Source organism: Neomonachus schauinslandi, chromosome 9 (assembly GCF_002201575.2).
Source record: "Neomonachus schauinslandi chromosome 9, ASM220157v2, whole genome shotgun sequence".
NCBI classification, from domain to species: domain Eukaryota; kingdom Metazoa; phylum Chordata; class Mammalia; order Carnivora; family Phocidae; genus Neomonachus; species Neomonachus schauinslandi.
This window is the reverse complement of record NC_058411.1, coordinates 61,825,088-61,839,597: the sequence shown is the minus strand read 5'-3', so window position 1 is coordinate 61,839,597 and position 14,510 is coordinate 61,825,088. Positions and strand designations below refer to the sequence as shown.

Sequence of the window (14,510 nt, the reverse complement as noted above, 5' to 3'; positions counted from 1 at the left end):
ACTTCATTTTTTTTTTTTAAGAATTTATTTGTTTGACAGAGAGAGACAGCAAGAGAGGGAGCACAAGCAGGGGGAGTGGGAGAGGGAGAAGCAGGCTTCCCACCGAGCGGGGAGCCCGATGCGGGGCTCGATCCCAGGACCCTGGGATCATGACCTGAGCCGAAGGCAGACGCTTAACGACTGAGCCACCCAGGCGCCCCAATACTTCATTTTTAAAAGGACAAGATCAGACCCCCGTGCTTTCTGACCCTCATCCCACTTCCCCTAAGAATTATCATGGTTATAAGTTTCTTAGTGAAAACGGTAAGTACTTGTCTCCCATAGCAATGGAAATCGAGATAAGTCCTATTTTCAGAATGAAGAAAACTTCCCCAACAACTCCCAACAAGAGAGACCTCCCTGGGGATCTCAACTGTCCGCTGTTTCACCATATTCCAAACCTAAGCCAATCACTGGTAAGGGAATGGAATTACGAGACTGAGACTAATAGGAGGACAGGCCCATGACCAATTTTTGCATACCTAGAGATCCCCCCGTGTCTGGCACAGAGTAAATAGGCGCTCAAAAGAATATTTATTGAGTGAGTGAATAAATCCACCATTTCCCTCATTTCCCAGCCATAAAGTTTTCTTAATTCCCTGAAGAGTTCACTGCTTCCCTTTATATGGCAAATCCCCACCCCCACCCCCCACCAACAAAGTGTAAGGGCTAAGAAATACCCTGTCCTTGACTATTTTAGGTCAAGAAGGGCAGGAATGAGGGGTAAAGAAACTCTGGCTGAACTGAAAACAGCTTGAAAAAAAAAATCTGAGATCTCGAATGTCGCTCATGCTGACCATCACTGATTTTTCCCGTCCTAGAACACGATACCATAGGTGTTTAAAAGCCTTGGTCTCCCAATTCAGTACACCATCATGAAGAAAAGGGGAATTTGTTTTTTTAAAACTTAACAAATTGACATGTCCTAAATCAATGAAAAGTTTTCTGCATGATTCAATATTAACAGTTAATAAAAATCTATCAATTGGCAGTGGTATAGGAAAAAACCTCTTCTGAGGTTATAAATCACGCAGATAGCGATTCAAGCAGGGCCTGTCATTAGTGTATTAGGGGGAAAATCCATAGATGATGCATAGTCAATTCACAGAACATCCACAGGTCTTCTGTCCTCAAGCTCGTAACTCACGTTAAGTATCAAATATCATTAAACTTTACCAAATACTGCTCGGCACATAGATTCACAAAAAAACTAAAAACCAATTTGTGGATGCCTGCTATTTAAGACATCTAGCTCACTAATTGCAAAATCTATAGGAAAGTCTGCACAGCATCAAAGCCTTGGTTGATCCTATGAGCAGTTCTAAATGAAAAACTGTCTCTATTGCAAGTAAATAAAGCACCTAATGCCCAGTTACTGCCTCAATGCTGTTTCTCCTGTGGGTTTTGAAAATGACTTTCCTGTAAGCATCAAGGACTATAACTTTTAGATAAAGAAACTTGTTCCTGTTTTAAGTCTATGTCGGGTTCATTCCCCTATAGCCCACAGTTTTCAAAAGCAGAGGGAAAAGTAATCCAGAATTTAGGGAAAAAAAAAAAAAAAGTCCTATTTCCAGAATGAAGTTCCCTGTCAGCCTGCCTTGGGCCTTAGGTGGAGAAGCAGAGATTAAAGAGTCAGTATTCTTTTTCATGTTTCATCTGCCAGTTTTGTGAATGTAGAAAGAAAACCAGTGGCTACAGCTAAGCACCCAACTGTGGTATTAAGTAGAAAGGTGTGATTCTAGCACACAACCACCCCCCCTTACTTGCACGCTCTCCACATTAGTGAACTCTGAAATAGTATTTGGGTTCCTGAGAGAAAGCACCCCCTCTCCATTCTCTGAAGGTACCTCACGGAGGGGTGAATGGCGCAGCAGATGCGTCCTCCTATCGCCATGACGATAATGAAGCTCTTTGTTCAGCTGTGTGAATGTGAAGTGTGCAATCTCCGATGATCTCACCATTTCCTATTTATTCTATACTTACCTGAATACGCCAAGTATTGCAGCTTTTTAATGCATATGCAAACCACTAAAATGTCCTTTTGTGAGACACTTTGCTAAAAGACCGCTTTTGATATCTGTTCTTCATCTCCTCTTCAAACTGAATTAGACTGCTTCCTTCTTTTTTAAGACACAAGTAACTCACTATTTAGAATCTTTGGCTTTGATTTGGTAGAACAGCGCAACAGGAAGAGACCATGTTCTCTTTTTTTCTCCATATTTCTGAAGGCAAACTTGTACTGATTTTGTTTTGATTTACTAACAGAATTATGTTCCTGCCACAGACACAGGCTTCCTTTATGCCCTTTCAATCATCGGTCTATTTCTGGGGACAAAGTTTTCCCAAGGAAAACTGAAATCCCTCTGTTGGTGCCTGTGTGCAGAGCCATGGATGTGTGCTTCAGCGAGAGTTCGTCAGGTTGAGGGCAAGAGGAGTTGTCCTCCACAGGCAGGACATTTCTCATATGCCTCCCACTAAACTCAAGCCAAGAGGCCAGCTGACATTTTTCAAAGATATTCAGTAACACCCTGCAGCTTTCTTTTGATTGAACTGTATCGGTCACTCCCTTCACAATTGGGGGTGGGTGGGATTTTGATGCCAATAGCCAAAAATTGTCAGATGAGCAGGACTGGAACAGTTCAACGAGGAGGATTTACGTCTCCTTGCTATATTCTTCCCACAAACGCGGAGTCACCTCTGCCCTCTCAAGAGCACAGCCTGTAACTCAAAGGCACCTTTGGCTTGCACCGCGGGGAGGCGCTGATGACCGCTTCTTGGTTCTCCTCAGAGCAACAGTAGCCAAGAACAATTGGTTACACCTTGGACTTCAGAGTAAAAGAAACAAGTTCTCATGTGCTAGCAGAATGATACCTGGGACCCTTCGAGATTGTAAGTGAACCTGGGAAACACGTATCCATGCTCCCCATGTCTTCACGATTACCCTGTATAATCTCCGTAAAGGCCATCGAAAGGTTGTGAGAGCCTTATATAAAAACTAATTCCTTGGGCGCCTGGGTGGCTCAGTTGGTTAAGCAACTGCCTTCGGCTCAGGTCATGATTCTGGAGTCCCGGGATCTAGTCCCACATCGGGCTCCCTGCTCAGCAGGGAGTCTGCTTCTCCCTCTGACTCTCCCCCTCTCATGCTCTCTGTCTCCCATTCTCTCTCTCAGATAAATAAATAAAATCTTAAAAAAAAAAACTAATTCCTCTGGTACAACCTAAACGACATAATTCTAGAGATGTTGTGATGTGACTGGTGAATCCAGTGAGGGGCACACGGGCTGCTCTATCAAAAATTTTGGACACCAAAAAGTAAACTTGGAGATACATCAAAGATGCCAGGTTATGTGTTAAAAGTACTCAGACCGTATCATGGTATAAAGCTAAAAATACGACCCACATATAAATTTTCTTTCTCTCTCTGCTTCCTCTCTTTATAGTTTGAGCACATTGTTATGAACTTAGTCTGCAGCTCATTGGTTTGATGACTATGTATCTCTTTTCAAGGGACAATTAGCTATTTTTTTAGGACTTCCATATCAAGTAACTTACGTCATGCTTTTTTCGGATTTTCCCCACAAAGGGGATTTTAGGAGATTGCCTGACACCAACATTCTCTCATTTTGCTCCATTAGCTAAAGCTAAAACTCACAAATAAAAAACAATAGCCACTGGATTAAAGCGAATTGAAAAAGTTTTTGTGTTTTTTCAAGTTGTCTAATTTATTACAAACTAAAAATCTCTTTCAAACTGGCACCAAGGTGGCTTTTCTTCTTGAGCTGATTAGGACCACATGAGCTCAGGAAAAACTGTCAGAGTCTGCCTCTGGCACAGCTGGAATAATCCAACTGATTTGCCAGTATGATTTTTTTTTTTAAAGAAAGAAGCTTCATCCCAAAGTCATAAATTTATATTCTGGAGCCCCAATCAAAAATGATGCCTTGTTCATCTTAAAAGAAGCAAAATTCCATTGTGACTTCTTTTTGTGGCACCTCCTGGAAAACAAAACCAATGGGGGCAACATTTTGGTCCCCGTTTCCTGCTATAGCTTCTCTCTCACTTCCGGCTTCCCACTGACACATGGAGGTCGCATTCAGAAAACACTAGTCCTCAGGAAAGAGCCAAGACCGGCATCCAGGCCAGAATGCACCTTCACCTCTTCAGAACCGTTTGTCCGCTGTCCCAGGGATTGGGGGAATGGATTAGGTGAAACTCGTTTTCTCCAGCCGACCCGCGATGGGCTCCCAGACCTGCTTTGTGGCATTCCCCACAGCACCCTAAGGCACTCAGGTGGCTGCCTGACTCCCCAAGGAGCCTGAGGGGGCCCCCTTCCTCAGCGGTCCCTCCACAACCACTTCGTCACACAAAGACCTACCAAGCCTGCCTTTCTGTTAGGTCTCCTCTCTTTGCTAGATGGCCCTTGGCCTGGCTGATGGAGAAGCCTGCATTATTGGGCCCTACTAAATCTGTATTTATTCTCAGGAAACAGAGTCATATTTCCTTAGCTCCAAAAGACGATACCACATTAGTCTTTCGGCACCTTTCACGGCACACACGTAGAGCTCACCAAGGAGGCAGATGTTTTTGCTAGCTATGCATTTCAGAATTGAGATTTTGTTTCTTTATTTTTAAATAAGAGAAAGTATTATAAGGAATGGGTCGGGGGGGGCGGATCTTTACTGATTCTGCAAACTCTAATTTAATTTTAGAAGCCCTTTCTCACTTTTCCCCTTTCTATGCACTGTATCCTGGGGATAATTTTTTTTTTTTTTTAATTTTGCCTACATATGGTCAAAGTGCAGTCCGGAATCCCCAGCCGGTCTGGGCTGATCTGGCCTGCCAGCTCAGTGTTTTCTTCAGGTGAGATTCAAAAAAAAGGGGCCTCTTCGTCTCTTTGCCCTCGTTAAAAATACTAGATCCATTTGCAATTATTCCTTAGTCCAGAGACAACAGCAGATAGAATTATACACCGACCGCCAATGGGGGTGCTCTCCGTTTCTCTCTCTGAAAATAGTGGGCAGAATTTCATAACCCGTCCTTCCTCTATTAATAGGTAACCAGGTTGAGAGGATTTGAATTAAAGCACATCTTGTTGCATGCAACAGCGATTTGACAGAAGAGCTGTACGGCAGAGTTAGTATTTTCCTGCTCTCAGCTTCACCACGCAGTTTTGTAGCCTGGGAAGCCATGCATGCAGAATGGCAGAACTTACAATTGCCTACAAAAGGAGAGGACAATGCTACCTTTGGAGCCTCGCCGCCAAGAGAAGTGACAGTTCCGGGCCCTAAAAATACCCTAAACTGCTGAGTAGTTTCAGAACAGAGCTTGCCACTATGTGAAGCACTCATCAAAGCCAATCTTTCTCAAGCAACTGTGAAGACATAATTATTACATTTTACAACCATCCATTGAGTGCATCGTGAGGCAAAGGGAGCACGGGAGACCGGCATCGGGGCTTCTATGTTTAGGGACATGAGATGTGGAGGGGGATTTTGTGATCACTTTTGGAGCCATGAAGAGTGGCTTGGACGTGACAGGATGAGTTTCCACAGCCTTAAAACACGGCTCTTTTGCAAAGTGACTTCCCTTTACCCATCCAAACTCCCCCCCCCCAAAAAAAATCAAAATGTACTTCATGAAACTATTGTATATGAAGCACTTATTAGCCGTAATTAAATGGACAATATGAATTTACTACGTCTTTAGGACTCTGGCTTGTTCTGGTTTAGAGCAAGATGATTAATGCAAATACATATTACTTGAGATAACCATTTAGCAGCTAATTTAGCCAAATTTATTACAGCAGTTAGAGGTTTTTCATTTTAGCAGACAGAGACAAGGACATGCCAAAAAGTGGGCAACGTGGACGAGTGCACACTGCCCTCTAGTGGCCAACCAGCTGGCGCGCTTTCGGGGGTGTGGAGTCGCTGCGATCTCTAGCCAAGTAGTAACAGCAGGTTTTGCACATTTCCGGCATCATTTTAAACCATTCCTTTCCATAGCACTTTATTTCAAGGGATGATTTACTGCACTTTCCTCCTTTACTAGCTCAGGAGTACCCAGATACAAATCAAATCAATTTCAATTTGGCAAGGTTTTGGTTAAAGTATCATTTTTAACATCTGCATTTTAAAGCTCTCCTTCAGTGGGTATTTAATGGCACCATTCACATTACTGATTGTTTTTACTTGTTCCTTCATTTGGGGCCATATTTCAGAGCCTGTGTGGAGCTGTCACTGTTTGGCTCTCACCAAGTCAATTCTGTCCCTCCCTTAGGCCAGGGTTTCTCTCTGACTTGGCCGGGGGGATTTATTTTGCTCCCACAGTCAGTAAAGTCTCACCAGAATTTCCCCTGACTGACCAATGTAAATTTCGTTCATACATGGACTATAAATTCTGTTCGACAAAATCAAAAGGAACAGATATATGAGGACTTGATACTGCTTGCACTGAGGTGAAATGATCAAAGTCGGGTAAAGCATCTTCGGAACCATTCAAATATCTGGAATCTCAAAGAGATCTACCTCGCAGCTATGAATAAATCACATACAGATTTTCCTTTGTTAGCGTCTGACGTCAAACCCATTGACAATATCCACACCGCATTAGGTATTCTGTGAGCCAACAAGATTTGTAGTCCTTTTATTCTTCCGTTCACACCATGGCTGCCCAAAACGGAATAAAGTCTTGCTACAAATGCTAGTAACCCTCGCTCCACTGAATTGTTGATTTTATTTGTCCTACTAATGGCATTCTACATTAAGCTTACAGAAGGGCACCCCTGGCTTAGTGCGGGACCTCCCCTTTCTAAGCGTGCCGTTTTGCCGAGATGATAATCACTTGGTCCTCGTCTTAATACGCGATGCCTTCTGTTTTGTTTTGTTTTGTTTTTGCCCCCAGTGCTGAATAAGGGCCAGTGTGTGACCAAGTACTATCGCTGGATGCAGAAGAATGGAGGATATATTTGGATACAATCCAGTGCCACCATAGCTATTAACGCCAAGAACGCAAATGAGAAGAATATCATCTGGGTGAATTATCTTCTTAGGTATATTTTCTAATTCTTTTTCATTTCTGTGTCAGTTATAAAATATGCAGCCCATGGTTAATAGCTGACATGTTTTATTATCTTTTGGCAGTCTCTGGTGTGGAATTATGTGGAAATTCTGCTTTGCCTTCCATGGGACTCAAACAAATATGAAAAGATCAGAGCTATTTTGGAGGGGACGTCCAGGGCAGACTCACAACATTTTCAGTAATTCTTGGTCTGCCAACCTTTGGGCAGCTCTGCAGAAGTTGCTTTGGTTTCCCCCACAAATGTTCAGGCTAGGGGGAAAAAAAATTACAGACTTCTGCCCACAGATGAAGCATTCAAGAAGCACCTGCTTCTCCCCACCCCATAAACCTACACTCATGCATTCTAGCCCTTGAGAAAATTAAGCAAAAGGGCATGGGGAAGAAGGGGCAGGGTGCATTATATCCCCCCTGTATTCCATCCCTTTGAAAGCTTAAGCATATTACACTGCATTGGATTCCCTGGGCATTCAAGTTTTGGTAAGCTGAGTGAGCTGCTTTGCCAGAATCAGGGCAATATCAGTCTATAAATGAAAGCAATCTTCTTGTGCCTGATGCCATGTGGCCTCAGTCCAGTTGTACTGCTATCTTTATGTGCCCTCAAATTGACATCCGTAAATGAGGCCAGGCTCAATGGCTCCCTAAATTCTAGTCCGCAACCCCATTTCTCTCGCCTTCCTCATCTGCTTTCCACCTCGGGAGTCAAACAAGCAAAAAGAAAACCAAGACCGACAGGCCGGGGTGGTCTGCTCCTGGGGGCAGAACTTCCAGGAGGTTTTCCACCAATCCTGTCCTGAAACTATCAGGAGGCTCGAGGCCAGGCTGTCTCCCACCACCGTCATTCCAGTTTGGGGCTTCTCTTGGCCGAAAGCCACCACGCAGCATCCACACGTGGTCTGAATAGGAAAGCTTCCAGTAGGTCTTATGAATGGAAGTCGGTGCCCTTTGGCTGATAATCTAGACAGGGAGTACCTGAATCCCATTTTTCTTTGAGACAGCCAAATGGAGCCGAGACGCTGACAACCATAGCTCATCAGCACACTGAGCCTTCAGAGTGTGTTCGCGAACGTCGATGATGACTCGAAGGCATGAATGTGCTTGCTACCAATAGCTTATCAATCAGACACTAATGATTATTGCTTTAGAGGGGGCCTTAATGGGCGCCACTTAAAAGAGTCTTCATTTATCTACTTTCTTTTTCCTTTTTTGACCTCTTCTACTCTACATTAATTCTCTCTAAAGGTCCAAGTATGTGTATTTCATGTGGCTTTCTAGGAGGCCTGATTTTCATTAGAACCTTCTCCTGTGTTTGTGATATGCTCAAGATGGGTTCTGATATCAAGGAATCCTTTTTTCCAAGAGGCTTATGGAATGGTGGCTATGTGCAATGCAGGTTGTAAACACTCACATGCCAGAGAGAAAATAGAATACAGTACTGTGGCACTGACATTCCTTGGCTGGTCAAAAATGGTGCTGTGCCAAGGAAGACCCATTACTTTAGAAATCAGGCATTAGTAACAGGGACACCACAGACTAGAAGATATCTGTGCCCCGTGCTGATGTAACATAGGATACTGAAGTCATCCATACACTTGCCGCTCCCATTCAGGGAGAGTCCTTCTGGTCTGGATCTTTACTGCCTTTACCAGACCTTACTGCCTCATCGGTCTCATGACTTCCTACTCTGCCCCCAAATGCAGGCAATGAGAAGGGTGAAGGAGAGGTCAGTCCATGAAATTTGGGATCAACACCCTTGATCTAGCCTGGGATCAAAGGATACAAGCTCCTAAGTGTCCGGTGATTCTAGTCCATCTGATTCCATAGGGAGAGGACAGAAGCAGTTTGGGTACCAAAGACTAGCTTTCAGGCTGAAGGGCCTCAGTCTCAGACAAGGTAGACCCATCTCAGCTGACCCAAAGACTCACCCTGAGTTCAATAATAAAAGGCTACAAGTCGGGTGACAAATGACTTGTGAAGTCCCGTGGCATCTGGACCAAAGGAGACTAATACAGAGAAACTCCACCATGCCCACCATGTATCGGTATCACTTCTCTAGGCTAAAGATCTAGAAGAAAAGGACGTGGCCTTGGCAAAATAGCAACTATTTATGTTAGCAAAAGAGCAACTCACTGAAGTCTGTTTTTCTCTCCCACATTCCTGTCCTTTGTTCCTCCCTGAGCAATATTTTCATACCACCTCTGCCTCCTCAGAATCCCTCACTTCTGGGCCCACTCAGGCCTCTCCTTCCCTGTCGTGAAAGGACTGGCCCTCTACTGCTCTTCTCCCTGTTCCCTCGCGCGTTGGTAGAGTCAGGGACTCCGGAGTGTTCAGAGACAGCGTAAGTGCTCAGGCCACCTTCCCACCATTAGTCTCACCTGATTATCTCGACAAAGCTCTGCTACTGAACCTAATTCACACTAAGGCGTAAATGCCTGACGATCCATCTTAGTGAGTTAACCCTCCGAGCGACACCAGCCGTTTTAGAGTAGCTACTGAAACGTGGCTCTTTACTATAGGAATTTCACTAGAGAGTAGCAAACGGATCAGTGATCGTCTCTGGTAAGTCTCTGGTTGGCTAGCCATCATGGAAGGTAGAAGAGGCCCTTCTCCGCTTCGAGGCAAGAGGCTTTCCTCGAGTCTCGAGATGACAGGAGCCCACGTTGTTCGTACACTGGGCTGGCCTTGAAGTGGCATTTCTAGAAGATAACTAACTCAAACTGACCGGACACAACTCTCTTTTCCAGAAGAGGCCTGTTTCTGAATTAAAAATAGAACAAAAATTAAGCACGTTTGTGCAAATGGGGTTAGATCCATTCTGTTAGGGCCTCGTTCACACTAGGTCTCTCCCCACTGCAATCAGAGCCCCAGCCTAACAAGCCACAGGTGTACACACCACATGAGCGGCTGAAAATGTGATTGTAATGGGTGTGTTGACAGTTCAGTAGCCATAATCCATGCATCCCAAGGTGCACCTGCGCATCTGTCAGATCATCAGGCGCCGAGGGCTCGGCAACACCGCCCCCACCCCGGGTAGCTGTAGAGCCATCCGAACAGCTGAGAAGCTCCATCAAGGAACCAGGACAAGGGTACGGAGGCAATGGACTCTTTAGGAGCCCAAGAGAAGATAGGGCCCACCAGGAGGCCTGGGAAGGCTTAGCTGAGAGTACTTCTCACCCTCGCTTCCCCCCAGGTGTTAGACTGGGAAGGATGTCAAGCAGCACAGTGTTCTGGCCCCCAGGGCTCCCTGATTATTTAAAAGCCTTTTAGTGGCTTTCCTGTGGCATTTGGGTATTCAGCCGTTGTAGCGGGGTGCAGCTGTATCCCCAGCATGTGAAATCCCAGCTTCTGCAAGAGTCCCAAAAGGAGGTGAGAAATGACTTCTCACGGCGTCTTTTAAACTCTCAACTCCAAAAGTTTGGGGCCAGGAAGTGGGGAGAAGATGGTCAGAAGCAGACCATCGAGAATGGGTGTCTACCCTCCTGATGAATGCCTCCCTCCCCCCGCAGTAATCCCGAGTACAAGGACACACCCATGGATATCGCACAGCTCCCCCACCTGCCAGAGAAGACTTCGGAATCTTCGGAGACGTCCGACTCTGAATCAGACTCTAAAGATACCTCAGGTATTACAGGTATTCCTCCTTCTCCATGTTCTGCGCTCACGGCTTGCCTGTCCGAACATGAGGGGTGGGCGGGGGCCGAGGGCGGCCGGCGGAGCACAGCAACCACTCCATCGGATCCAGAGACATAGGTTGATACACAGACATCAAGTAGATACTGAGTCTCTCTCTACACACGTGTGTGTGTGCGTTTGTGTACCACCACATACATCTGTGCACACATATGTGTGCATATGTGTATACATATGTGGTATCTATACGTGCATATATAATGTCATGTTTAGGTATATATTTATACATCCCAACATGTCTATATGTACACAAATATGCAGAGAGAGAGATTGATTGATTAGCAATCACTCCACGTCAGCCGGGACCTCTTAGCTAGTTTTGGCCTCTTTACCAAGAGCAGCAGTCAGGGCTATCTGCGCTATCTCTACGACAGTCTCTGTCTTTGAGCCCCACGTATTCAAACCTTTACCAAGCTGGGGTTCAGCCTCCAAAGCAGGATACTTAATGGCATTGGTGATGACTCTTTGGAAAGCAGACTTTCTAGTAGTTCTTTGGGGCAAAAGGAAGTTAATTTAAAAATTTACTTTTCCTCCAATCCTCAACCCCCACTCCCACAGACACACTTAGAGCCGGCGAGCACAGAACTCACAGTATCTTACAGCTGCAAAGAATCCTAAGCCTCTTCTAACCCAACCTCTTCTACGGAAATGAAGTAGTTCCATGATTTGCCCAAGGTTCTAGTCCAGGCTGCCATCCAAAGGCATCACGGCAGAGCCATAAACTCAGCATCATCCCTAAATCTTCTGAGTTGTGTTACTGGGAAAATCTATGCTCCGTCTAACGTGCCAGATGGCTAGGGGTTCCCCCCACGACCACCTTCCATCCGTAGGGCACCTGCTCTCCAGGCTTATAAGCCCATATCCCTCAACAAACCTTCAGGGAAGCATAAGGAGGTGCAAAGCACAGAAGATCTTGACTATTTTCCTATCCTAAACTGAATTCATATGAAAGTTCTTTACTAGGGCAGGAGTTCTAAAATAGACCGGCTCTGCTCCTTACTTATGTATCATATAGCAGGGAACAAAAAAGACAACAATTCCACAACCTGCCCCATAGAGCCTATATTCTAGTTGGGGGGAAGAGATCAAAGTAAATAAAAATAAGCACCATCTGATTCTCTGCATGGCTAAGCACGATAGAGAAAAATACCTTTAGGAATTAGGAGTGTGGTTTTCAATAATGAACAAATATTCACCAACGGAGGGTGCAGCCCTCTGTAGAAAGTCACCTTGCATACCATCATTTTTCTGTGTCACTAACATCTTATTCCAGATTATTGACTCTAAGGCCCTGAATATTTTTGTAGGACTTCTCAAATGTTAATATGCCAAACGATCACCTAGGGATCTTGTTCAAATACAGAATCTGATTTAGCAGGCCTGGGTGAAAAGCGGGGATTGTGCATTTGTACAAGCATCCAGGTGATGCCAAAGCTGCTGGTCTGCGGACCACACTTGGAGTAACGGCCCAGCTAATAGAGGGCCTAGAGACAGAGAGAGCGAGCCCAGGCTTTAGGTGACTAAGGTGGGGGAGCAGCTCAGGTGGGCCAACGCACCTCCCCAGCCCTGCCCCGTCCACCCCACCCTCCCCAATCCCCAGCAGGTGCGACGTGGGTCCTGCCCTGCTAATGTGGTGTCTTTTGTGTCTCCTGTCCCCGCCGCCACCTCCGGCCACTGGCCCCACGCAGAGGACAACGAGAATTCCAAGTCCGATGAGAAGGGTAATCAGTCCGAGAACAGCGAAGACCCGGACCCCGACCGGAAGAAGTCGGGCAACGCGTGCGACAACGACATGAACTGCAACGAGGATGGCCACAGCTCCAGCAACCCGGACAGCCGCGACAGCGACGACAGCTTCGAGCACTCGGACTTTGAGAACCCCAAGGCTGGCGAGGACGGCTTCGGCGCGCTGGGCCCCATGCAGATCAAGGTGGAGCGCTACGTGGAGAGCGAGTCGGACCTGCGGCTGCAGAACTGCGAGTCGCTCACGTCCGACAGCGCCAAGGACTCGGACAGCGCGGGCGAGGCGGGCGCGCAGGCCTCCAGCAAGCACCAGAAGCGCAAGAAGAGGCGGAAACGGCAGAAGGGCGGCAGCGCCAGCCGCCGGCGCCTGTCCAGCGCGTCGAGCCCTGGCGGCCTGGACGCGGGCCTCGTGGAGCCCCCGCGGCTGCTGTCGTCCCCCAACAGTGCCTCGGTGCTCAAGATCAAGACGGAGATCTCGGAACCCATCAACTTCGACAACGACAGCAGCATCTGGAACTACCCGCCCAACCGGGAGATCTCCAGGAACGAGTCTCCCTACAGCATGACCAAGCCCCCCAGCTCCGAGCACTTCCCGTCCCCGCAGGGCGGCGGGGGCGGCGGGGGGCTGCACGTGGCCATCCCCGACTCGGTCCTCACCCCGCCGGGCGCCGACGGCGCCGCCGCCCGCAAGACTCAGTTCGGCGCCTCGGCCAACGCCGCCTTGGCCCCCGTCGCCTCCGACCCGCTCTCGCCCCCGCTCTCGGCGTCCCCGCGGGACAAGCACCCCGGCGGGGGCGGCGGCGGCGGCAGCGGGGGTGGGGGCGGCGGCGGCAGCGGCCCCAGCGCGTCCAATTCCTTGCTGTACACTGGGGACCTGGAGGCGCTGCAGAGGTTGCAGGCGGGCAACGTCGTGCTCCCGCTGGTGCACAGGGTGACGGGGACCCTGGCCGCCACCAGCACGGCCGCGCAGAGGGTCTACACCACCGGCACCATCCGCTACGCGCCCGCAGAGGTGACCCTGGCCATGCAGGGCAACCTGCTGCCCAACGCGCACGCTGTTAACTTCGTGGACGTTAACAGCCCCGGCTTCGGCCTCGACCCCAAGACGCCCATGGAGATGCTCTACCACCACGTGCACCGGCTCAACATGTCAGGACCCTTCGGCGGCGCCGTGAGCGCCGCCAGCCTGACGCAGATGCCCGCCGGCAACGTGTTCACCACGGCCGAGGGACTCTTCTCCACGCTGCCCTTCCCCGTCTATAGCAACGGCATCCACGCGGCACAGACTCTGGAGCGCAAGGAGGACTGAGGCGCCGCCCAGCGCGGGCCAGGGCTCCGCCCGGAGGCATCGTCGGCGTTTTCGTTTAGACGTTTTAATTCTAGCACTTTGAATTCGAGCAGGTCAGCGTCCTCTCTCAACACGACGGCCCCCGTCCCACCCCCCTCTTTCTTTAACTTGACTTATTCTTTCCTGTAAAGATATGTTTATTTTTTGCCTTCAGAGAGTCAGATGACCAGTTGCCTGCCATTTTGTCTTCTAAGATGTGTGTTGGGTTGTTTTGCTTTCCTTTGCATCTTTATTAAGATGTCTTTAATGTGTATATGCCTCTGCCATAGAATACTCAGTCTTGTGGTCAAGAGATTTCTCAAGTGACAACCATTGGGTTTCTTCATCAAGATCTTGATATGATCAAGATTGAAAGAGACAAGCATAAACAATGTGCCCTGTTTGACTAAGTCAAATGAAATGGGGTGGGGTTTTTTTGTTTTGGTTCCTAATTCCTTTAAAAAAAAATAGGGGGATAGTATTTTAGAATTTTATGCAGAATTTAATTCTTTTTATGGTTAAGATTTTAAGATTTTCTTACTTGCACATAAAAATAATTTGGGTTCTTAAACTTAATTTCTGGCCTGTGACTAGAATGTTTAAAAAAAAAAGTTGGACTAAATGTTAATTACTGAAA

The 14,510-nt window shown here is 47.2% G+C and overlaps 1 protein-coding gene across 2 annotated transcripts in view; it reads left to right on the top strand.

Annotated features, from left to right (window-relative positions):
• Positions 1-13,855, top strand: part of NPAS3 (neuronal PAS domain protein 3) — an 840,191-nt gene extending 826,336 nt beyond the window's left edge. Inside the window, exons 9-11 of one of the 2 annotated variants that reach the window (XM_044917919.1) lie at positions 6,940-7,087; positions 10,620-10,735; positions 12,492-13,855. In XM_044917919.1, coding sequence (XP_044773854.1) covers positions 6,940-7,087; positions 10,620-10,735; positions 12,492-13,855 — 1,628 coding nt within the window. Of the gene's footprint in view, positions 1-6,939; positions 7,088-10,619; positions 10,745-12,491 lie in introns of both variants that reach the window. The other variant, XM_021695392.1, reaches the window with a different exon arrangement.
• The last annotated feature ends 655 nt before the right edge of the window (positions 13,856-14,510 follow it).